At 39.6% G+C, this 25,532-nt stretch overlaps 3 protein-coding genes across 4 annotated transcripts in view; all 3 read right to left on the bottom strand.

The window, feature by feature from the left end:
* Positions 1-2,265, bottom strand: part of LOC143358929 (midasin) — an 85,740-nt gene extending 83,475 nt beyond the window's left edge. Inside the window, exons 1-4 of the mRNA XM_076796468.1 lie at positions 2,121-2,265; positions 1,804-2,030; positions 1,136-1,375; positions 22-1,055 (exon numbers count right to left, since the gene is read on the bottom strand). Of these exons, the coding sequence (XP_076652583.1) occupies positions 22-1,055; positions 1,136-1,375; positions 1,804-2,030; positions 2,121-2,201 (1,582 nt within the window). The 5' untranslated portion in view covers positions 2,202-2,265. The remainder of the gene's footprint in view (positions 1-21; positions 1,056-1,135; positions 1,376-1,803; positions 2,031-2,120) is intronic.
* LOC143358944 (uncharacterized) overlaps positions 1-25,532 on the bottom strand; it is a 321,603-nt gene that overhangs the window by 77,209 nt on the left and 218,862 nt on the right. The window lies entirely within an intron of this gene.
* Positions 2,705-3,337, bottom strand: LOC143359390 (proteasome assembly chaperone 4). The gene has a single exon (XM_076797313.1). It carries the CDS (start codon positions 3,187-3,189, stop codon positions 2,809-2,811), a length of 381 nt encoding a protein of 126 aa, XP_076653428.1. The 5' UTR covers positions 3,190-3,337; the 3' UTR covers positions 2,705-2,808.

The raw sequence follows: 25,532 nt of genomic DNA, 5'->3' as shown, positions 1-25,532 counted from the left end.
TTCGAAGTCAATTATACGCACCACAGTTGGGCACAGAGCAGCAAAATATATCCAAAGCGTCTTGAAAGATCTTCAACGCAGACACAGGTGACGATACATCAAAATCAACGATTGCTCTAGAGCACCACTTGATCAGATCTCTAGTAGATATTTGTCTAGCGTTCCTCACGCAGTTCTCAGCATCCTCTTCGTGTTTGCCGACGGAAAACAATAAAAATACGTCTACAATTCTCGTAGCTACTGTATGCAATACTGGAAATGAAGTTTGTACAACTGTTACGAGTTCTTCTTTAGATAATGGTTCCACATTAACGCAGGACCAATGTTTCTGGAATGGTAGAGACATTTTGAGAGGCTTCTGTGTTCCTTCAGTTGTTGATCGCACAGTGACGAATAATTGAAATCCACTTTTTATGTGAATAGAGTCTCTGTAACCAGGAACTGATAATGTTTTGTTTTCTACAAGCTGTCCAACGACGCTGATAACATCTGTCGGAGCACAATCAATGTCCTCCAGAAGCAACCATTTGCCAGATAGCACAGCTTCAGTCAGAATTCCTGGTTGCCACAGAAATTCTCCAGGAATATCGGTGCACAGATACATTCCTAATAACATTTTAGAGTCTGTTTGGTCACCTAATTGTACTTTTGAAAAATTTGCTGTATTGTGGCCCGTTGCCTCTGCTAAAAAATCCACTAAAGCAGTCTTTCCAGAACCAACAGCGCCTTGTAGACATACACATTTGTTAGAAGATACTGCCAAAGCTAAATTCTGTAAATTTTTTCTTGTAGATGGTACTGGTACTAAGTTCTGCTCCATTTTAGACTTTGATTTCTTAAAGACCGGAAGGAGAATCCCTCCTATGGATACTACTGATGGTAAATTGTTGAACATTTGATCTATTTCTTCAGTTTCTGCTGATGTTACATTATTTTGGCTAGTCTTTTGGCACAGTATAGAATATTTTTGGCTGTTTGGAACTAGGTTGTTCATATGATTTAATGTACAGGATTCTGACATGCCTAATACGATTGCAATACAGTTAATTGATACCCTGAAAAAGAATTAAAAATAGTTATACTTCTTTTTAAATGGATAGTAATAGCATGATAATTATTTGAGAAAATATATTACCATCTAACAGCTTCATCATCAACTGCTAAATATTTGTAAAATTTGGACCAATTCCACGCATATTTGAAATGCGTTGGCGCACTGCATAGAATGTCGTAGCAGGCTGTTACTAAATCATAATCAGAAACTTCATAATGTGATGACACTCCTTTTTTGCTACGCCTCTTAGCTGAAGGAGTATAATCATCTTCAATAGATTCAAATGGTGCTGGATTTGCATCAAAGTAGTGCAGAACAAATCTATAATTAAAAAACAAATCATTTTTCTCAGTCCTATAATTACAAGGCTTTATGCTTAGTCAAATTAAACTATATCTGTATATTTTTTTATCTAAATTATTGTCTAATTCTTTTTAATACTAATACTAGCATACAAAACAAAAATGAAAATTCTACAGTCTGCACTACAAACGCAATTGAGAGAGTATATTTGGTACATTAAGATTAATGCAACTAACAAAACAACAATTTGCATCACAATCAAATTTAATTTCCTTTAAACAGCGACTACATTCGTTACACATTGTCCAAAGTAATAGTTTAAACTATAAATAACAAAACAATAATGATTTAATATAAAATAGCAGGTATTTTGATTCCTTGTCTAAAGTTCACCAGACCGCAACGCCAGACCTAAAAATCAAGAACATAATTATACAAATACTTACGCTAATAGATCATGATTCTTGCAAACAAGTTTTCCCAGGACAACACAATTCAATTTATGCAACGTGTCCCCATCGTTGTAAGACACTTTTTTCGTGGATATGCTTGCAGAAACTAATGCGGGTAGCAATTGTGGGAAACACTCAGCAACATCCTCCGTACTATTCGGACTCGTCAAGAGCTCGCACAGAACATCCAAAATCTTTTGGTGATCATCTTTACTGAGCTCCTACAACACAATTATGGTTGTAACAAATTGAGACTGTTTAGATGCCAGGGAAAAATTCAATGAAATAAATATGAAGGAAATAGTATTTACCTTGGAATTTTTGTAGGGTGAAAGCTTTTCTGCATAACTTTTCTTCCGATCGATAAAAGTCTTCAAACTTTGCAGCAACATATTTGGAAAACAAAAAACCGGATCACATGTGCAATTTCGTGTAAACGTTTAAATCGATGGCTAAGTACCCACGTGTTTTTGACGGCTACATCTGAAGTTAACATAAAAGTGTATAATTTGTATCGCAAAAAATTCCCTAGATTATATTTGGAGGTTACACACAATTCCCTAGAATGTCAAACTTATTGCCAAGTTCACACCGATTGTTGAAAGTGGGCGCGAATCTCCAAATGGACGTATGTAAGTACTCATACAATGATTTATTTAATTTTTGTGAAATCTTGAACATTTTTTACATCGTTTAATTAATAGAATAACGTTCAGGTTATGTATTCGGCTAATTCAACTCCTTAAATTTAACGAAAGGTTAGGAATATGTGGTTTTATGTTTTCTAATTTTAAGTCTTCATTTTATCCTCTATCAATCTTAATGTAAATCTATCTTAATTTTTACTCTATCAAATGGTATTACATGAGAAATGAAAGTAGCTTAGAACATGGAGTTGGTTTAAATCATGTTTAATATAAAATACAAAAAGCGCAATTTATCTTTGTACATATATCACACAATTAATCAGAAGACAATTTTGTATTGAACTAGTGAATGTTAAAAGGCCTCGGGATGCGCTGCTAATTCATCTTTCAATTTCATTTCCAGCGCACGCATAGAAGGATTATCAACCTCAACATTGAAGCTAACGTAGACAGGTTTTGAAAGTTTCTTGGACAGCCTCTTGGCAAAATTGCTCGACGTCTCATCAGATATTGGTCCCATAATCTTTGTGGTAAGTGGTTCCTTTGCAAACGGTGATACAATGGCGAAAGATAAGTCATTCATGATTTGCTTCCTTGGATTACCCACCCACAAGTAGAGACAATTGTCCATTTTAATTGTATGACAGGCATACGTTGTGCCAATGTCTATCATAAAATCGTGGAACTTGAAACTACATTCACTTTCTGTTTGCTCTTCTGCGTGATTTTCCATTTTGCTTTAAGCTTCTGTACAATTCTCCACGCGATTATTGGTTTTTGTACTTCACCGAAAAAGTGCTATGCTATCATAGGAACATAACCTCTAAATTTTGGACAGCTTGCTTGTATAGCAACTGATAGCAACAATCATAAATTGTATACATAGCTGTGACACCGACCAGGTACTGTTAAAGACCGCCAACCCATGTGCTATTATGTCCTGGGATCGGTCGGTATGGTTGGCAGCACCTTGTCGGTGGCTTTGAGCAGGATTACTATATTGGAAGTTGGTTCATGGAGAATTAATTCCGATTTTATGCAGGCTCATTTCATCTTAAAAATATGGTTAAGGTTTGTGTAAGCTCGTTTGTGTTCTAGATTTACTTATATTTTATTTTTTCAATTTTTAAGACCATTTATTTCGAAATTGTAGATTTTTACTTTTAAAAGTAGTTTGTGGCGCCATCTATTGGGAAAGAATAGTATTATTTGACTAGTAGTTTCAACATTTTGCCATGGATGGCGCCATTAGTCCTTCAGAGAGGTTTTGTAATTTTGCAGCAAGGGAAAATATTAAATAAACATTATACATTACGATTATTGATATAAGTAGGGAACTTAAGGAACAATTTTACACTTTTAGAGAACGAATTGATTTAAAATTTGAGTAACCATATTTTATTGTTATATACGCTTAAATTGATAAATCGGAGTGGTAAATTATATCCCAATTGTTTGTGAATGGATTTCTAAAATTATAAATTTATGAATTATATCAGATACGTAATTAATAAATAAATTCCCAATCTATTGCAGTAGAACAAATTTGCGACGGAAGATGGCGATATCATACGCTTTGCAATATTTTTTTAGTGTAATAAACTTTCTCTACTAAACATGAACATCTTCTTCCAATTTTTCTGGAATAATTTACAGTAACTACATTAAGATTATTTTCTAAAATTAAACAATATTGTAATTTCTATTTTTAATAATAGATAATTTTAACATGTCTTAAACTTAAACAATTAATTATTTAAACAACAAGCAAAATATATTCTGCTACTGGTTGACAAATTAAAAAACTTACAATTTGTCATAACATAGCAGAAAATTGAATTCATCAAATGCAAATTTAGTTTAAGAAATTATGTTTTTATGTAAGTTTACAGTGGTTGATGTTTTATAACATATGACCTAGATTTCTTTGTTAGTAAACGTAATGGTGCTCCCACTCTGTAGCAGATCGTAAATTTCAACAAAAAAATGTAAGCATTAGTTTTTTCGCGCCACCCGGTATGACAACTACACATCTAGCCAGGCTTATTGATATACCTGCACCGGAATCACCTTCATGTGCAGTGAGCTGTATACCTAAGCCTCTAAACGATCGCGGCGCGTATAATTTATGAATTATTATTTTGTGCTATAATGTTGGCCCCACTGTACGCGCGGCTGTTTCAAGCCACACCAACGGGGAGTCCCATCTTGTTGGAAACTGAGATAAAAAGCACGTCCATTGGCGTAATCCCTCGGAAATACCTAATCCCCAAAATATCGAAACACTGATACACCATCAATACAGCTATAATTCAACTAGATTCTCCTAGATTTTACCTAGACTCCCTAGGCAGTGGCTGAGCATTAATTGTCCAACAGAAGGACATCTAAACTCCCCAGATTAAAAATCCCCAGGAATTATTTTAAACCACAACCAACTTCTTTTTATTATACAAAACCATATAACAAATATTCCATATAATAACTATACAATTGCATTAACCATAAATTATTTGTCCAACACAAGGGATACAAAATTCACTAGATTCGAAATCACCCCCAGTGATCCTAAGCTACAAATATTGTTAGAACCATGGATCAATTCTCTTCTGCTATACAGGACCTTACAATACATATCCCAACTATACAATTACACAAACTATAAATCAAATGATCAACATTAGGGATATCAAATCCCCTAGATTCACCATCCCAATGATTCTAAGCACGCAATCTCAATTTCAAACATGGGCTAACTGTTTTCTGTTAAACAGAAACATACACTATCCTTCATTAGTCAACAGACTGACATCCAAAAAATTCCCTAGACTCCCTAGTTATCAATCATTCAACATAACAGCAACAAAACATCCCAGATAATTCTAACCACCCAGTATCGATTTAAAATTTAGACCAGCTATCTTCTGCTGTACAAAACCATACGATAAACAATCTAACTATACAAAAGCTATCTCCATCAACAGGACCTCTAGCATCATCCCCTCCAATCAATCCTCCGCAACCGAATGAACCACCAAAGCACTTCATAATCGCTCACAATGAAACCGCACTCTTCAGCTTGCTCATTACGCTTTTAACCAGCTGCCGATCCCACGAGGGAGACAGTAGGGGGGTTATCTTGTCTCAAATTAATGGGGAGCCTCCTCCCCGATGGATCCCCGTTCCCCCACCACCTCAAATCATCCAAAGAGAAGGGGTCCGAAGCTATTCACGATCCTCGAGCGATGCTCGCGTCTAACCAAACAAGTCCTCTTGTCCCGATCTCGGCCCGATAGAATCTCCGGGCCAATGGTTACGCCAATGGTGCCGACGCGCGAGGAACGAGGCCCGTGGAGTGAGAGAGAATGAGGAGAAGAGCGAGGGAGAGAACAGAGACCGATATGGCGCGGCCAGGTAGAGACGAGGGGGCCGAGCCCCGTGTATACTATAATTACGAGTAACTCAGCCACATTTGCGTTGATCCGACACCTTAAAGATAACATTTAGCGGCCCCTTTTATCTCCGCGGCAAACAAACCAATTTATACCTCGGGTCGCCTTTTGTGCGCTCCCTCCGTCCACCCCCCCTCTGGGCTCTCTTTCTCTCTCTCTCTCTCTCTTTCTTGCTTCTCTTTCTCTCACCCCCAACGAAAGGGGGAAAAGACCCCGCCCCGAACTACGAATTAGGAGCGTCCTTTTCTCCTCCTTTTACCACCTTCTTCCTCGCCGAGTCCCTTTTGGCTTCCCTTTCGCGCTTCGTTCGACCCTTCGTCGTATCCGCGCTCCTTTTACTCTTCTTCTGGGTCTGCTGAGCATGCTGGTTCGTCTGCTGAGGAGGATTTTGAGTCCTGGTGTTACTCTTCTGAGTCTCCCCGGGCTGGTTGCTCTTCATCGGAGTCATCAGAGTTCAGATATTCTCATGCCGTGTCTTCTGAGGCTGGTTGTTCTGCATCAGAGTCTTCAGGATTCAGATATTCTCATGTCGTGTCCTCTGGAGCTAGTTCCCAGACTTCTGAGTCTTCTTCTGGATCTTGGGAATCTGATGAGTCCAGATATTCTTCTGAGGCGAGTTCTTCATCAGAATCTTCCGAGTCCAGTTGTTCTCTTGTGGAGTCTTCAAAAATCTTCTGTTTCTTCCGAGTCTTCCAGGTTCAGTACTTTCTCTCCTGAATCTTCTAAGTCTTCTTCGCCTCCTTCTTGCGAGTCTACTTCTTCTTCTCGCGAGCCTGCTTCTTCTATTTCTTGCGAGTCAATTTCTTCATCTTCTTCAGGGTCCTCCCGTTTCTCTAGTCAGTCTTTGCAGGCATTGTTATCGAAGAACGAATTTTTCAATTTTAAACACAGTGGAAATAAACGAAAATTTAAGCTTTCGGTAACAAAATGGGATCTGCAATTTGTCGGCGATGGCGCGCATTGGGGCCCTATAGTGGAAGAAAGGAGACGAAGAGGCAGGAAAAGTTAAAGTGCCCGATCTCTTCGGCTCTGTCCGGCACAGCAGGAGATACGATCTCGGGGATCTCGCCGATCGAAAGCTTGGAAACTGATCCTGTGGTCGTGATTACGGCATCATAAGCGGTAATGGGGACGCGGGGGATTTGAAATTTTATTATCGTCGACAGTTACCACGTCCGGAGATCTTCTTCGGCGTGCCTCGGACGATTCCATGAGTTCGGTCGATGTCTTGCTCTCGTCGAGATCTTGCTGCAGAAATTGGCATGTTCTGACGTTGAAAATTGTCTAAACCTTGCACCAGATGCTCAGGTACGTACATACGGAAATGTGTGAAATTTCAACAAGTATAATTTTGGTAAAACACATACAGACTGTCTCTTCTAGTATTTACTGTAACATATATTTTAATTTCAACAGCTACCCTATGCGATTTACTCTATACATGTCGCCAAGGCCTGGATGATAAACGTCGTGGAATTAGCATATCTCCGGGACGATACTTGACGCTGGCAAGACCCGTGTCGTTGACATATATCGAGAGTTCACTGTAGACATCAGAGACCTACAAATGGCATCAGGCTCCCCGTCGTCCTGAGCGTTCAAGATCAGCTGATTTACAATGTCCTTCCTCAAACCTGCCTCTCGCACGCCGTAAATGCTGAAGATCCACCGTGGCGACCGCGGCAGGCCGGATACACATCAGCAGTCCAGGGATCTGTGAAAACTGTTGTACCCGGCGCATTTAAGTGAATCAAACGCCCATCGTTCCAGCAACGTTGACCATCACCGTCCGAAAGGGGTCGGCGGGAGAAAGGGGGAGAGAGAGAGAGAGTGCGACGGAAAGCGGTTCCCGCGATTCCATTAGCATCCCGTTAATTACAGAGTCCGGGTGGATCCCGAGACAGCAATAATCCGCGGCAAAGCAAACAGAGAAGGGTACCTCTCTCCGTCGGCGCGCGAGGACAGCCCGCAAAAAGAGCAACCGGCCGCGCTGGCAGCAAAGTAGCAGAGAGAGAGAGGGAGAGAGGAAGCCTCGAAGAAAAAAGGACGAACGTGCGGGGAACGTGCCGGTCAGAAAAACTGCGAAACGAGGAAACGGGGAGACGAAAGTCCCCGTAAACAGCGTGAAGACACTTAGACGAGGACGGAGAACGAAGATGGAAAGAGGACAGAAGACAGCAGCAGAAGAAGAAGCTTTGAATATCGGAGCTAAAAAAGGTGTAGGATCAACGAGGAGGACGCGAAGTCGGTCAGCCGAGGACCTTAAGATAGGAGAGATCTTCGAGAGTGTGTGGGAAGGGGAGGAAGGAGGAGATGAGGAGAATGAAGAAAGAGAAGAAAAAAAAAAATAGGAATCGACTCCTCTCGCCTGGGCGCAAAAGGATTAAAGCGAAGGATGCTGAGGAGGCGAGAGAGCCGAGGATCGAAGGTGTTTTTCGGGGCGTGGCGAGGGCCGCATGATTACCAGGAGGATCGGTTAGCGCGGTGAGAGTTCAAAGCATCAAAGAGGCCCGACCAGCGAGAAATTGCTTAGGATTCATCTGCCGGCACGGGACCCTCCGGACGTTCGTTCGTTCCTTCGTTCGTATCCTTCGTTCTGTTCGAGGTATGTATTGTGCACTCGAGAAGAACTTTCTTCTCTCTTCCACCGTGCTAGCTGTCTCTCTCCTTTCTCTCTTCTACCCCCTATACCACCCCTCCCCTCCCCATCCAGCTCTCTGTTTCCCCTTCGTTCTTGGTCGTTCTCTTTCTCCGCACCTTTAACGGATTGCCCTTTAACTAACGATCGAATGCCTTTGCAGGGAATACCCTCGTAGAAGTCGATCATCCTCTTTGTTCGCCGCGCAAGACGGCTCCGAGCTGTTTTCTGATGGAACGGGGTGGATCGAGGTGGATATGGATTGCTGGTTGCTCGGGGTGCTCGGGATCGTTTGGGTGGATTGCTTTGGCTGCGATTTCGGATTTCTTGTTAATTGATTACCGCTGGTAGGGTGGGCTTGGGGTGGAGAGACACGGTGTGTACTTTGTTGGGGGTTTTACACGTTGTTCGGGTGGGATTGCTGGAGTCATAGTTGCGGATTTGTTTCGGTCAAGTCTTCAATTGCAGTTACAGCTGTTCTGTACGATTGTGGGAGTCTAAGCTGAGGATTTGTCTCAGTCAATTCTCCACTGACAGTTACATCTGTTCTGTAAGATTGTAGGAGTGAAAGCTGAGGATTTATCTCAGTTAATTTTCCAATAGCAGTTACATCTATTCTGCAAGATTGCAAGAGTCAATGCTGAGGATTTGTCTCAGTAAATTCTCCAATAGCAATGATATTTTATAAGATTTTAGGGGTCACAGATAGGGTTTTGTCTCAGTTAATTTTCCAATAGCAGTTACATCTATTGTATAAGATTGTAAGAGTCACAGCTGAGGATTTGTCTCAGTTAATTTTCCAATAGCAATGATATATCTATTCTGTAAGATTGTAAGATTTAAAGCTGAAAATTTGCATTAGTGAATTTTTAAATAGCAATGATATCTATTCTGTAAGATTGTAGGATTTAATGCTGAGGATTTGTCTCAGTTAATTTTGCAATAGCAATGACATATCTATTCTTTAAAATTATAAGAGTTAAAGCCGAGAATTAGCATTAGTGAATTTTTAAATATCAGTGATATCTATTCTGAAGATTGTAAGAGTCGTAGCTGAGGATTTCTTTTACATAGAAAATTTTCCAATAGCATTATCCATTTTACAAGATTGTCAAAGATTTGTCTTTATGAAGCTAAAGACAATGTTCATGATAAGCATGATGAAGAGCGTTTGAGAGAAACGAGAAAAAAGAGACCCCTTGGAATGAACTGTACTCTCTACTTGTAGTAATGGCTGAAAATTCGCATTGAATATCACAAATGCAACCAGTAATTACTATTTCCATCTTCCATGTGCAGATAATATGAAAATTGAAATTATTCATCTGCCAGTTATGGTTAGTTTATTTTCTTTTTACGGTTTCCTCGGTGCACAAATGCTATTGTCTGTTATATATCGTTGTGGAAGAGGGGGAGGGAGACGGGGAAAGGCAAGAGGAAAAAAAAATACAAGGGGGAAGGAGCACACGTTGTGTGCACGCACTGTTAACACGTGCATCACGTGTGGCGGTTGGTTTCCCTTTATCAAAAATCAGATAGAACGCGTTTGATTGCTTTACAAGCTACCCGCGTGTTCTGGATCCGTGTGTTTGCTTAGGATACAATTAATATTAATAAGTTACGCGGCCACCGAGTTCGAAACATTCAAAATGGCGGACGCCAACACCGACCACCGCAATTATCCACTAACAATTCAACCGGAAACCTACTGTTACCATTTTCTTTTTTCCTTTCTACTTGACAGTGCATGATGAGACCATATTTTTTTTTAATTGGAGAATTTTTATTTTTTATTTCTTTCCGTATTTTCCTAGCATTGCATAGCGAGTCCACTTTGTTAACAAATTGCAAAACTTTTTAATTTTCTGTTTCTTTCGCTTTTTCTCCTTAGAGTTACTGTTCGGACCATTTTTGGGACAAAACTGTACAACTTTTGATTGAATTGGGATAGGAACATGAAACTATTTTTAAATTAAAGATAAAATATTGTAAAATATAAGGAAAATCAGGAGGAAAAATGTAGGATCATTTTTAACCTTGAGGCTATTTATTAAAGGTGACCTTTCTTGAAGTTTCGATGCTTCTCAAGAAAGGTCAACTTCAAACACTAGTTTCGAGGAGAAAGCATATTTTCTTTGGGAGAGGAATATTTTTCCATTATTCTACAACAATTCAGCTTTCATTTAAACAAAGCTTCATCTCTCTATCTTAATTCTATCGAAAGTTATGCAATTTTATTGCAAAAATGGCCAAACGTTACCATTATGAACCGTCGGCCGACTGAATTGAACGATGGTCCGCTTTTACAGGTCAGTTTTATTAAATATTATTTTTCGATTTTTCAAATGTTATGTATCATTCACTGTTTGCTATCGTTCCGTTTGTTGTTAATATTTTTATACACTTTCAATGTCTCCAAAACGTACTTGAACAAGGAATTTCCCATTTTCGTAAAATCGTCAACATTCAAACCGTTATAATTTCGTGAAAAATAATCGTACAACAATAAACAAAACCTCATGTTAAAGCTTGAAGCCTCAACTTTCGCCCTCGTTTGTTCATTTTCTTCTAAAAAATTTTTTCACTACACAGCACGTGAAAAACCAAAGACTCTTTCGAAAGACGTTTTTCCTCGAAAATATTTAAAACTTTAAATAATTCTACAAACATGGAACATGATTTTTTCTTCTCTCTCGAGAATGAATTTAAACAAATTCGAATCATTTAGAGCTCACAGTGCTTGAAAATGAATTAAAATGCTATGTAAACGTCACGATAAAATTTGATTAGGTGTCACAGGTACTCGAAATTGTTGTTTAATTCATGATTTCAACGAAAATATTGTAAATTCAATCATTCGGGTCTTGTACAACATTTATAATTCGAATGTAGCACAAAATCTATAAATCTCGCGATTCAATTTGTTTTATTGGAGATATCAAGCCTTGTATTGTATGCAAGACTGCAAATTGCGTAATTTGGCATAATGTTTGAGCTAATTTGAAGTTTTGATTGTCGATTCAAAAGGACTCTCGGCCACGGTTATCCGTCAGAGCCTCATGACAAAGTCGTTTCCATTTGTTGTGGAATAAGCCTTCGTCGAGGTGTTAGAATTTGTTTAGAGCTGTTTGTGTCGATTCAGAAAATTACCGTCGAGCGATATCATTGTGTTTCTGTGGTCGAAATGATCGATGGATCGTTGGATTTTCTTGTATCCGACGGCCGCTTTCACCGCGATGACGTTGCACAAGCCGCCAAAGGAACTTCTTTCAGAAGTTACACTGGCCATTGCGATCAGAACTATCGAGATAGATCAGTGTATCGTGTCGATCTTTCAAACGAAATTAATTTACGAGCCTCGGAACTAATGAATCGAGCGACTCGGATCTTTTTCGAACCGATTTTTGTCCGACGACGCGCCATTCTTGAAAAATAAAATACATATTTTCTATATTTTTAATTTTTTACAAATATTTTTTATTGTTTTCTACACCCAAATTTTCGTTTAATATTTTTGGACGCTTCCAGTGGCAAGAATTATTTAAAGCGTCGAAACTATATTTAATTTTTAGTGCATTATGACTTGGAAGTTTGCTCATAAAAATTGCAAATTAAATTTCTTCTAATGACTACCGTACTAAAATTATAAAAATAATCTTAATCAGTAGTACAACAAATCTACCACAAGTCTAAAATAGATCAATCATTTTGGAACAGTAACGCCAATTAAAATTGTATTTGAATTTGCCGCCAAGAATCCGACAATTTCGTGATAGTGACTGTTTCGCCCGGTGTTCAAGTGAAATTAATATCATTGGCTTAATCGCTCATATAAACAAGTAATTGAACGCATGAAACCAGCAAATAAACAGAACGCGTTTTTTTTTTCTCTGTTACGCAGCTCGTAAAAAAAACCGCGGCGAATTTAAATCGCTTCACTTGATCGTCACATTAAGCGTACCGAGCCATTTATTCCGATATATTTGTTCCAGACAGTTCATCCTAATTGGTAAATTACGAACGCGGGGCCGGAAGGCTTAGATTAATACTTTCTCACCCAATTGCCACTAGAGGAAATGAATTATGGGTGAAACGCGATTGCATTTCGCGAATTCTGCGATTTTTTGCGCAAACACGTCCGAGAAGAACGATGCAATCAATGCAGATTTCATAATGATGTACTACAGAAAGTCGAAAGTGTAATTAACGTAACGTTAAATTCAGAAATTAAGTCTCACTAATGGATCATAAATAAATATACCGAAAGACGAGAATAAATTTTGGAATTTTTTAAGCAGTACAATTAAGCAGTTAAATTCCTTTTTTAAAATAAATTTTACTAAATAAATTTAGTAATTTAGTTTTTAGATAAAACTGGTGCCAAGTGCAATTTGTTAAGTTTTAGTTTTGGGTTTGTTCGAACGTGTAATAAAATATTGAAAATTGCAATAATACTACATTGTTATGTGATATTGCAAAAGGAATCAGCTTTGAAAGCTTCACCATTCCAAGATGGACACGCGATACTAACGTTTACGCTTTGCCGAGTCCTAAAGGCGTTGGCATACCGTTGAATTATGAACACCTGGTTTTCTTGTCAACCCTGACAGTTTGAATGAAGAACAATGAAATTTTCAGACGTGCCTTCAAGTGTTGCATTGTCGAAACGAGATTTCAAAGACCCTAGCTTTTGCAAAAATACAACAGTGCCCGTACTGCATGTAATTAGCAGACTTTTGCATCTTCCGTTTCGACGAGACTTTGATAAACATTTACTGGACAAAAATCACAAATTCAATAACGTTTTTGCACACGCAAAACGATTTCGCAGCCTCAACCTTCGTCCGACGGATCTCGCGACTCCATTTTAAATAAATATAGCAATACATTTTTCTTGTACAATCATCATTAAAATATTTTATGCGGCAGTAAATGTGGACAAATGAATGTACAAAACATTGTTTAATTGCACACTTAATGCCACATAAGGTGTATATACGTATGCAATCATCTCAAACAATTGTTTGAGCGTTATACCTACGTGTCTACTGTATATTGTGATACTAATTCAGTGATAACTTTTTTGTTTATAACTATTTCTCTACGAAACTTTTACCGTTACATTCCTGGCATTTTTCTGATTAAAATGATACCCGACACGACACCATTCGGTTTGCATTCACTCGTGTAATTCCGGATATAGTGGAACCTCTGTTATCCGAACTGTCAGTGAAGTTCTACTAAATCCTAGATTTACTCAAGCAAATATTAACCGAACTGCATCATGCGCGGTATCATTCTCTTCAGAAAAATGTCGCGGATGTGTTAATAACTGTTTCATAGAAAGATTATTAATCCTGCGTGGACAAATTTGTTTTCAACAATTTTCCGTCGGCAACCCGAGTGGTTTGCATCCACGACTAATTCTTTTCCTGTTCTAGGCTTCCAAAAAATCTAAAAAAATTCAGGAGTACCTACTGAAGTAACTATTTCAATATACAATCGTTTAATGTTTACAGCATGGGTGGAAAAATACATATTGCAAAGAAAGGAATTCAGCAGTGAAATTTCGCTCCGTGTCCTGCAGCTAGCGTTACGGTAACTAAAATGTCGATTGTTTATAGTGGATATTGAAGAAAGGATTGGAGTTTCTTGTGGAAACCATGACTTCCGCGATCGCCTAAACGGCTCGTAAACTGTATCGGAAAGGTTTTCGCCGTTCCGGCGTTCGGTTACGGTACGATAACTGTCGATTGCCCGGAATCGACAACGATCTCCGGGGACTCGTCCCTCCGCCAGCTGTGTGGCAGAGTCCCTTTTTCGTTTCAGCTGGCCTGGAATTGAAACTTCTTCGACGTTGTGTATTACGTGATTGCCGGTCGACTGAATAATGGCCGACTACCGGCCCGAGGAAACACGCGACCGCTTTAAATGTTGTTATTAGCCCCTTATTTGTACAAGGAATGTCATCGGCTTCTTTCAGCGGATCCGACAACCCTCCGGACACACAACCAAGACCCCGTTCTGCCCTGTTTCCCCTCGCGAAGGAGCTTTCGTTTGTCCGAGGCCATAACGGAACACCTTCGCGACGGGCCCAAAGGGTTACTTTACTTCGACAACGCACCGTGCGCATTCGATCGAGTTTGCGATTTTTCTTCTGACGCAAATAATACGGCTTCGGACATGGGACTTGTGTGTACTTGCTTATTTCGGCTTCGAGGTAATGCCCATATTTTTGCACCGAGCGGGGAATTAAAATTCAGATTGCTGCGAGCGATTAGTTAGGTTAGTGTTTGGTATCAATTGAGGAATTGTAGGAAATCGTGGATTACGGCAAATTTGAGATTTTTTTATGGCAGAACTGTGAGAACTACGGATATGGGACTTTCGCGTTGTCTTTTATTTAGCTTTCGGGAAGATGTGCGAATTTTTTCAGTGCGGACGAATTGAAATTGAACTTGCTATGAGCGATTAACTGGGCTAGTGTTTTTCAGCAACCGAGGGAGGATTTTATTGACGAGAGTGGTAGAGTTGGACAACTTTGAGATTTTCTTATGGCGGAACTGTGAGAGATACGGATACAGGACTTTCATGCACTCTTTTATTTAGGTTTTGAGGAGATGTATGAATTTTTTCACTGAGGAGGAATTGAAATTGAGCTTGCTATGAGCGATTAACTAGGCTAGTGTTTTTCAGCAACCGAGGGAGGATTTTATTGACGAGAGTGGTAGAGTTGGACAACTTTGAGATTTTCTTATGGCGGAACTGTGAGAGATACGGATACAGGACTTTCATGCACTCTTTTATTTAGGTTTTGAGGAGATGTAGGAATTTTTTCACTGAGGAGGAATTGAAATTGAGCTTGCTATGAGCGATTAACTAGGCTAGTGTTTTTCAGCAACCGAGGGAGGATTTTATTGACGAGAGCGGTGGATTTGGACAACTTTGGGATTTTCTTATGGTAGAACTGTGAGAGATACGTATATGGGACTTTCACGCACTCTTTTATTCAGGTTTTGAGGAGATCTATGAATTTTTTCACTGAGCAGAAATTCAAATTACGCTAGCTGTAAGCGATTGATTACTTCAGTCTTTCCCAACCTGTTCGTCCACATTTTATCGCTCAAAACACGGCTAATACCGATTCTTCCGCATTGCAAAAATTTGAGGATATTCTCAGAAGCTCAATAAAAAAGTCCACGAAAGTCCCATCTCGAAAGACCCATAATTCCCACTACAAAAAAATCGCGGTCATCCGCGATACGCGCATCAAGTGACCAAATCGAGCGTACGACTGAATAAGAATCAATCACTCGCAGATTTCCGCATCGAGAAGTCCAACAACGGCATTTTCCACCGGAAAAAAAGAGATAATTCCTCGGGGGGTTAGGAACGCTAAGCAGCGTTTGAATCACTGCCAGCTCGCATCGGGTTTTACGACGGTCGTGCGAAGGGGTTGCAGTGTTGCGGAGAACTATGCATCGAGGGTTGTGTAGGAGAAAAAGCGTGGGGCGGCGGGAGGGGTGGTGGGGTGGTGGCAGAGGAGTATGGTGGAAGTAACGACAATAGGTTGGGACCGTAAAACATGCACATTAACCGCGCTCGGATACATGCGAGCGGGTTTTAAGAGGCAGCTCTAAACAGTCGGGCAACCGTGTTTCTGTGCTCGTCGAAAGAAACAATGTGTTGTCTCAACTGCGAAACAGTTGAACGGAAGAAAAGAGGCTTCCTGGGGTTGAAGGAGAAGACGACGAGGAAGAAGAAGAAGAGGAACGGGGGCATCGAGGGGGTGGAGGAGGAGGAGGAGGAGGAATTCCGGGCGAAATGTGCACGCGCAACTGCATCGGAATGGCACATCGCCGCGGTATTAATTTCCGTAATGCGCGACTGGAAACGACCTGGAACCCGCGAAATAACCGGCTCCTCCGCTTCCTACCTTCGTTTAATTATTGGCATTTCGACGGGGCCGGGTCCCGACCGTGGGTAAAGCCGTTTCCACGGTGGCTTCCTCCGCCGACGCCGCTTTTCTACCGCTAATTCCCATAATGATTCACCAAGTCGACGGGGGCGGAAGACGTGTGCACCGGTTCTCTTTTTTTCTTTTTTCTTCTACCGGCCATTTTCCCGCGGCCAATTAGACTTTCTTTCTTTCAGTCGAAAAAGGAATTAACGGGGTCACGCGACGCTCGGGACGTTTTGGGATTCTTTGATCTGTGGGAGCTTGCCCCGTCCTCAGGCGATTTTAATTGCCTGTGCTATGATCCGCTCGAGCCCCCTCTACGTGCAAAAATTTGTGGATGCACTTCAAGCCTCCCTGAAAGAGTACGTCAAAGTCCCGAGTTGATAGCTTTTCCAGTTTTTCTGTAAAAAAATCCCAAAGTTGTCCCAATTCATATTTAAGAACTAAACCCCTTCGTTGTCACCAGGCTATTGTGTAGGTACTAAATCGCTTGCACCAGGCTCAATCTTAATTTTGTTTCTGTCGAAAAATTTGTGGGCGTACTTTAAGTTTCGCTGAAAGAGTACGTTAAAGTCCCAAGTTGACAACTTTTCTAGTTTCTCTGCAAAAAAATCCCAAAGTTGTCCCAATTCATATTTAAGAACTAAACCCCTTCGTTGTCACCAGGCTATTGTGTAGGTACTAAATCGCTCGCACTAGGCTCAATCTTAATTTTGTTTCTGTCGAAAAATTTGTGGGCGTACTTCAAGTTTCGCTGAAAGAGTACGTTAAAGTCCCAAGTTGACAACTTTTCTAGTTTCTCTGCAAAAAAATCCCAAAGTTGCCCAAATTCATCACTTTTCACAACAAAACCATTCCTCCAGTAATAGTAATAGCCGGCTTATAGCAGGCTTAATTATAGTTCTCCTTGTATGAAAAAATTCGTGCATTACCGCAAAAGCTCGCTGAAAGAGTGCACGAAGTGTATACTCTTGTACAGATTAACAACCATAGAAATATTACCGCGTTTGTGACATTAATCAGAATAACTATGCTTGCTCGTACAATTTTGTTTGTTTGAGAATTGCATTAAAAATCGACTATTGAATGTTCGGCAAAACTTCTTGAGAATTGCATTTAAAAATCGAATAACTATTTAATATCGCACAGGGTGAAATTTTTCGACGATTGCATTCAAGAATGGAATATTTAATGTCGAGCGTCAGGGGGACAAAAGAAAAATCCTGCGGAGCGCGAATGAATCGCGAGAAATTAAAACGAAAGTACGGTCAAGTAATTAGATCAGGCCCGAGCATAATTAATAACTCCCGAGTCGAGTTTTTTCTTTCTTTCTTCCCCCTCGGGGGTAGGAGGAGGGCTGATTTATGATATCGGCCACGGCACTTATCGAAACTTTAAGGATAATAAAAGGTCGGGAAGGAGCTGGAAAGGATTAAGGAAAGTGATGGACGATGACCGATCAGCGCCGTCACAATAATGATCCGCGTAAATAATAAGACTCGTTATGGCTCTCCCTCTCCCCCTCTCTCCTCTTGCATCGTCCAGGAACTCCCACCCTACCGTCTCTCTTTGTTTTTGATCCTTAATAGCGATCGGCCTACGTTAACTCCGTCGGAGTTGAACACGAAATTACGGTAGTAAGCGTGACTGGCGGGAAAAAATGTCGTTCTCTCGTGCCGATGCCACGTCAGAAACTCGCCAACGTATTATTTCCAATGGTAAATAGTAAATTGCAGATTTTTGCCAGATCCTTTGTGTCCAGGATTAAGTTATTCCCATTTTTGCTCGAAAACTTATTATAACCGACTTTTGCGATTATTACTTATACCGAACAAAATATTGCTTCTTCTTCTGTATAAAAATTTCTGGACAAAGTTGAAACCCAGATTACAAAGTGCATTCAGGTCTCATAGTGATAGATGATGTAGTTTCGTGTGGAAAAAATCGCAACCCTAACCGAGTATCTGCAAAGTAACTCCCTGATTGTTACCATACTTAATCGCTCATAACGCGTTCATCGTTCATCCTCCCTCGCTGCAAAAATTTGAGAACATCTTCAGAACCGAAACACAAAAGTGCGCGAAAGTTCCATTTCAAAAAGATGAATAATTCCGTCGCAAAAAAATTACAAAGTTGTCCTAAAATATCAAACTCCGAACCAAAGCAACCCCTCCATTTTCAAGACTACTGCTTATTTGATCGTTAATAACGAGTCTAATTTTGATCCCCTCTCGGTCCAAAAAATTTGAGAACATCTTCAGAGCCGCAACACAAAAATACGCGAAAGTCTCATTTCGAAAAGTTGACTAGTTCCGTCGCAAAAAAATTACAAAGTTGTCCTAAAATATCGACTTCAGAACCAAAGCAACCCCTCCAGATTCAAGACTACTGCCTACTCGATCGCTAATAACAAGCCTAATTTCGATTTCCCCGCGGTCCAAAAATTTGAGAGCATCTCCAGAGCCGAAACACAAAAGTACGCGAAAGTTCCATTTCAAAAAGTTGACTAGTTCCGTCGCAAAAAAATTACAAAGTTGTCCTAAAATATCGACTTCAGAACCAAAGCAACCCCTCCAGATTCAAGACTACTGCCTACTCGATCGCTAATAACAAGCCTAATTTTGGTTTCCCCTCGGTCCAAAAATTCGAGGATATCCACAAGATCTAACTCAAAAAGCACACGGAAGTCCCACACCGAAAGGATTTATGGTTCCTATATAAAAAAATCCCGAAGTTGTTCCAAATTGCTCCTCTGTCTAAAATGTCCTTTCAAAGGGCATCTTCGCGATTTTTGTTTGCAGAACTAGAAAACCTCGCGCTATTTGACCGTGACGTTACAGTTGAGTGTCGAGAATCCCCGTCGAACTGATCACGCCCGAAAAGTCGCGATCCCCGTGTAAACAGCGAACTACCGAAATCGCAATAGCGCGACAACATCGATCGGCTCGCGAGTCCCGTCAAGGGTGGCAGTATAAAGAGGCCATAGTCCATTATATACGAATTACAGACATGTTTTTGGGGGCTAACATTGTTACGGATTGCGGGCTCGTGTGTCTACGAGGGTGCTGCTCTCCCCCAGGCTCGAACACCATGAGCGCACCATGAACACCGCGGTGTTCAAACGAAAGGGGCTGCGGGCCAAGGGAGAGAGAAGAAACGAAGCACAGTGGGTAAGGGGGATGGGAGGGGAGGGCACCCTTTTAATGCCCAGAACAAATCGGACTCGGCGAATCGGGCGGTTATATTTAAAATAAATTGCCCGTGGCTCGTTTTTCTTGCGAACCGCCGAGTTGGCGCTTTGTCGACGCCGGACCGTGAATCATTCCGGCGAATCGGAGCCCAGTGTTGCCCCAACATATTCCCGATCTTTCTCTCTCTCTCTCTCTCTCTCCCTCTCTCTCTCTCTCTCTCTCTCTCTCTCTCTCTCTCTCTCTCTTGCACACGAGCACACAGGACCACCGAAATTTCCTGGCCCCAGCCATTATCTAGATAATCGGCGTGAATGCCCCTCCGCCTTTTCACAGCCACCGCTCGCGCCCGGATCGCTTTCACGGAAAACTTTGACCTTTTCTAGGCAGGGGGGGGCTGTGGTTTACACCCGGGGGGGGGCTGTGGTAACTCCGGGGTGTCTACTGTTGTTGCCTAACTGCGGCCCCGGACTGACAATGTCGCTGATAATTACTTCAGCACTCGACATTCGAGCATTTAGAGCAATTAGTAGCATCTAGACCACGTCGAAGAAATATTTTTGAAAACTGGGCGGATTGGCGAGGAAAATTGTGGGGGTTGCTTTCAGGTGACATTTCCGTCTGTATTTTTACAGACATGTGTCTTTATGTACAGTGTTTACTCGATACTTGTCCAAAACACGGGTCCAGCCAGGGACATTTATCGGTCAGGAGATACTATTCTTTGATCCACGTCGAACGTAGAAAAGGACAGCCAAGCTCTAAAGGCCTCGCGACAGTGGGGATAGTTTTGGGACTTTTATCGAGTAGGTATCTGGGACATATATAGAGATCGGTTAAAGTTAGCTTGAGACATAAACGTTTTTCACGGTTTAATTTAATATTATTTAATTTACTATTTATTTATTTTACAGAAACATGGAGCGTTTGGAACCTTCGCGTACTCTTTCAGTGAGCTTCTGAGGGAACGTACAAATTTTTTGATTGGGGAGGAATCGTAATTAAGCTTGCTGTAAGTGATTAATTACAGGGCTAGCGACCAATATCATTGATTTTGTGAACATTGACGGATTGGGACAACTTTGTGAATTTTTCATAGCGGAACTATGAAACATTTTGATACGAGACTTTCATGTGCTTTTTTATTCAGGTTTCGAGGAAGTCCTCAAATTTTTGGATGGCGGAGAGATCAAAATTAGGCTTTTCATAAGCAGTTAAGCAGCTAATGGTATCAGAAGCTGGGGGGTCGCTTTGGCTTGGAATTCTACACTGTTTTGGGACAATTTTGCAAATTTTTTACTGCGAAATTACTAAACGCTTTGCCATAAGACTTTCGCGTACTTGCTCAGTAACGTATTAAGAACATTCACCGATTTTTAAATCGAGGAGGAACTGAAATTAGGCTAGCTATACGCGATTAAGTCCGTAAGAGCTTGTGACCAATATTGAGGAATGATTTTGTGAACAGTGACGAATTGGGACAACTTTGCGATTCTTTTATAATAGAACTATGAAACATAATGATACTGGACTTTCATGTGCTCTTTTATTTAGGTTTTGAGTATGTCTACAAATTTTTTGATTGAGAAGAAACCGCTATCGAGCTGTCTGCGACCGATTTAGTATGTGATATGTAGTGTGATAATAGTGGGTCTAAAAAATCGGTTTAAATAAATCATGAAAAAATCGTATTAATACTAAAAGATGCTAACTAACTACTACTTCTAACTTCCGTAAAGAGATTGAAAAGTCGAACAGGTATAGTTTCCACCGGTTTTCTCGACAGAGGGACGATTATAATGCTCGAATCGAAGACGGAACGGTTCCGTAATGTATGAAGAGCGAACATCTTGATAAGTATGTGCGGTCGGTGCACCATCATCCGGAAACAAGTCTATAATTTGAGAATAATGGCGTTCGATTACCGTTGTCCCTCTTCCCATCGCGTTTCTGTGGTTTTTCCAAGTATATCGGCGACTCTTCTTTTTTTTTTTCGTTCTCTTTTTTATCGAAACCCTTTTATCGTAAATTAGAAAAACCACGGGGACTCGCTTGAGAATCCCGACGGAGCGTTCGCGTGCTCCACCATTTTGAAATGGTGGACGTAACAACGAAAGGAGAAAGTTTACTCGGAATAATGTGCATTTAACGCAATTTTCAAGCATGATAATTACCTTTATAATCTAACGATATTATACGTAGAATGATTTTTCAATTTCTTTCAATCGACTTTATTTATTAAACAATATTTCCGTTCCAACTGATTTTTGTGGGTTTGAATTATTCGTGGCCGTTTCTCATTAGAATTTTTGAAATTGTTTTCAGTAATCTGCAGCAATTTTAGCTTTGCGAATTTTGTGAATTTATTCCAGATGCGAGTATGTGAAAAATAGTGGAGACAATTGTTATTCAACGTAAATATCTACAATCTAATTATGAAAATTCAATTTCATAGATTAATTTTACTTGTTCAAATTAATTTCATCCGGAACGAAATGAAAAATAAACAATTTCTAAATTGGTTATGCGAAATTGTTTAGACTAATGTGTTATTTATATTTCATAAGGTGGGCGTCTAAAATAAATCAAAATCTATGCACAAGTATAAAATGAAGCATTAATTGATTCAATAATAATGGAATAACTATATCAAATAGTGAAACAAGATGATACATCACTTGAATAATGATTTTATGAGTAATGTTGATGATTGTTTCGACCATTGAAATATGCCAGGGAAAAGACAAGTCACGAGGTTTGTTTTGTCACGTTCTGCACAAAACGTCTATTGACAAAGTAATGATACTGAGTTGCAGTTTTACGAGCGAAGTCTGCAGACAAAATTGCATATCATCTTTCCCGAAAATGAATATTTATCACTGAAAAACGCAACGTCAAGCTCGTGCATCAGGCGCGACGCCATTGCTCCGTTTGAATACTCGTCACTTCCGGTTGTTGCATGGTAACAATGTCGCATAATCGCATGGAGAATAATTCAGTTTTTCTCTGTTGGCAGTTGCGAAAAATGGGCACTCTCATTCTTAGTTATTTTTCAATTTCAACGTTAACATTCCTTGCCGTATCATTTTTGATAAATAATAATACGATAATACAAATTCAACGCAAACTCATTTGTTTCGCCGAGTAATTGCAAACGAAATTAAATTTTTTAGTATTCGAATATACTTATAACAATTAAAACAAAATATATTCATACATTGAAGGTACATATTTTTAACAACTTTATAAAAATATGAAATAATATTTTCTTTCGATAATAGGAACGAAATAAATATTATCGATATGTGTGCAAATGGTATTGAATAAATAGAGCCGAATTTACCCGAACAAATTTTGCTCGCTTTCTCGTTTCGACTATTTGAAATTTTCGCAATGGCGCTCGATTTCGAACGGGTCCCCGAACAATGCTCGGTTTCTTCGAGCATTGTGCAACGTTACAAGAGTAACGTCGGGTTTTTTGACAAGCGGAAAATCAAATTTCCCCAACAGTGAGGGGCGAGAGAGGGGGAATCAATTATTCGAGCACGGTCGGGGAACGAATGGATCGCGGACGCGGCGGATTTTCATTCCGGCGCGGCGGTTTATTAAAACCGCACTCCATTTTCGAGAATTATATTTCGACCGGGACGATAAATCCAACACGGGTCCCCGGATAACACACGGATTTAATTTATCACGACCGAATTAATACAACCAACTACCCGGTGGAAAGTTCGATGATGGACGACCGGGAATTTACTCGGGTGTTAGGCGAAAGGCAAACCTTGAGGGGTCCTGTTACACCTGGGAACGAAAATTGTCAGCCTTTTTTATTGCACAACGGTGCAGTTTATTTTATTCCTTTACTGTTCCACTTTGCGTTCGATTCTGCGTCCGTTTCGTGTTTGTTGAGTAATCGTTGCTGCCCGATTAAATTAATAATCGACTGTTTGTATGACGATTTTTATTAAACAATAAAAAACAAAATAAATTTTCAATGTTTTGCTTTTTTAAGCAATTTTTGTGCTACTTTGACTGTTTATACAATAAACAAGATTGATACGGGAAGTCAAGTTTCGAATTTGTGAAAGATTTAATGAAAAATGGCGAAAAATAGTAATATTTCTGGAAATGGCGTTGTAGACAATTTTCAGAGAATTTTGTCGCTCGAGTCGCCAAAATCGTGGGGACGATCTATTACATTATATGTTTGAAGACTATGATAACGTCGATAAAAATGTATAAATGGCCCGTAGAATTTAAACATGGCACACGAGGGAAATTTATGAATTGTGTCCCGCGAACGATGTGTCTCAATTTACATACTCATTAACTTTCCAGATCGTATCTTTCGGAGCTTTTTCATTTACAAGCAAATGAAGTTAACTTTTCGCGTCGTGTACCGGGAGTAATAACCCGGAGAGAATATTGTTGTGATTACTATCGTCTTTTCCAGTGTAAACGTTGCACACGTGTGACCCGATTGAACTTTGCTGGCAATAGGAATTAACCGACTGCGGATGTCCCAGCAATCATTGCCGAAAACGAATTTTTGCAAGCCGACATTAAACGGAAAACAGTCTTTGGTAAGAATAAATTTATTTATTTGATATGCTTCCGTGAAAATTGTATGTGCCAGAAAATGTTTATCTTCTTATGATCTCTCAGAGTCAAATATGAAAATTACTATTGAATTAACAGTAACTCGATAATTGAAACTTATTTTCTTTACAGAGAGTTCGGATTTGTTTCAACAAAAATTGGTACGTACTTTTTCAAAGTCAAATATGCACATAAACAATATACTGTAAAATAATTAATAGACTGTGGATATTTGCACTAATATAACTTGTGAGGGCAAATTTCTATAGCTCGACGATAATTGGAAACTTCCTTCGTTTATAACGGATTTTAATACATTCTACTAAAGATTGTATAAGATTTCATTTTACTGTTTACTTTATTGCATACTATTCGAGTGAAATGTGCTATAAAATTCATAATACGAAGGCATAAATGTCTAAAATCTTGGAATTTATTGGAATTATACGCACCAAACCAATTTCACGGCGCCGCCATCTTGGAATCGACGATAGCCGAGCCTTCGTTCGCGTTCTCCAATTAAAACATCATTCTTTGTCTCGCAAACTATTGAAATTGATAACTATTTGATTGCTTATTCGATGCTTTTTATATTCACTTTAAATTTCACTCGATTTCAACTTTATTTTGCATTTCGATCTTATACTATTTGACGTCGAAAACACCGATTGAACAAAGTTTCTAAAATATTTGGTAACAGTGGAACGGAGTTTTATATTTCATTAACTACTTCTCGACTGGTAACCATAACAGAGCCATACAATTATAATAAAATTATTCAAGCCGCTAGATGCTAAATTAGCGTTTAGCATATAATTATGCTACAATTTATAAGGAAATGTTCCCGAGCAAGGAGAAACGCATACGCAATTAACATTAATTATCTGTGCGTTTATGGGACAGAAAAGAATATAAGAAAAATGGAAAATTCGATCCTTTCTACTCTATTTTTTAACCTACAGAGGTTAATAATAAAACCGGGTATTCGACCTTTAAATTATACATGTTATCATACCCTGAATAAGTATTTGCAAGTGTACATTACACCGTAGAACCAAGGATATTTATGCAAATATTGACTTTTGTAAACCGGTTTCATAGCAAACGAGAATCGAGAGCTCGAGCGCCAAATAAAATCGAAACTTGACGGAATTTCAATGAACTTTTTCGTCACAGCGAGCTCCGGTTAATTCAACAAATTAGAAATGCGTTAAAAAACATGTTCGAATCAATCGT

The sequence above is a fragment of the Halictus rubicundus genome, chromosome 11 (assembly GCF_050948215.1).
Source record: "Halictus rubicundus isolate RS-2024b chromosome 11, iyHalRubi1_principal, whole genome shotgun sequence".
Classification (NCBI taxonomy): Eukaryota; Metazoa; Arthropoda; class Insecta; order Hymenoptera; family Halictidae; genus Halictus; species Halictus rubicundus.
This window is presented reverse-complemented; position numbering and strand designations above follow the sequence as displayed.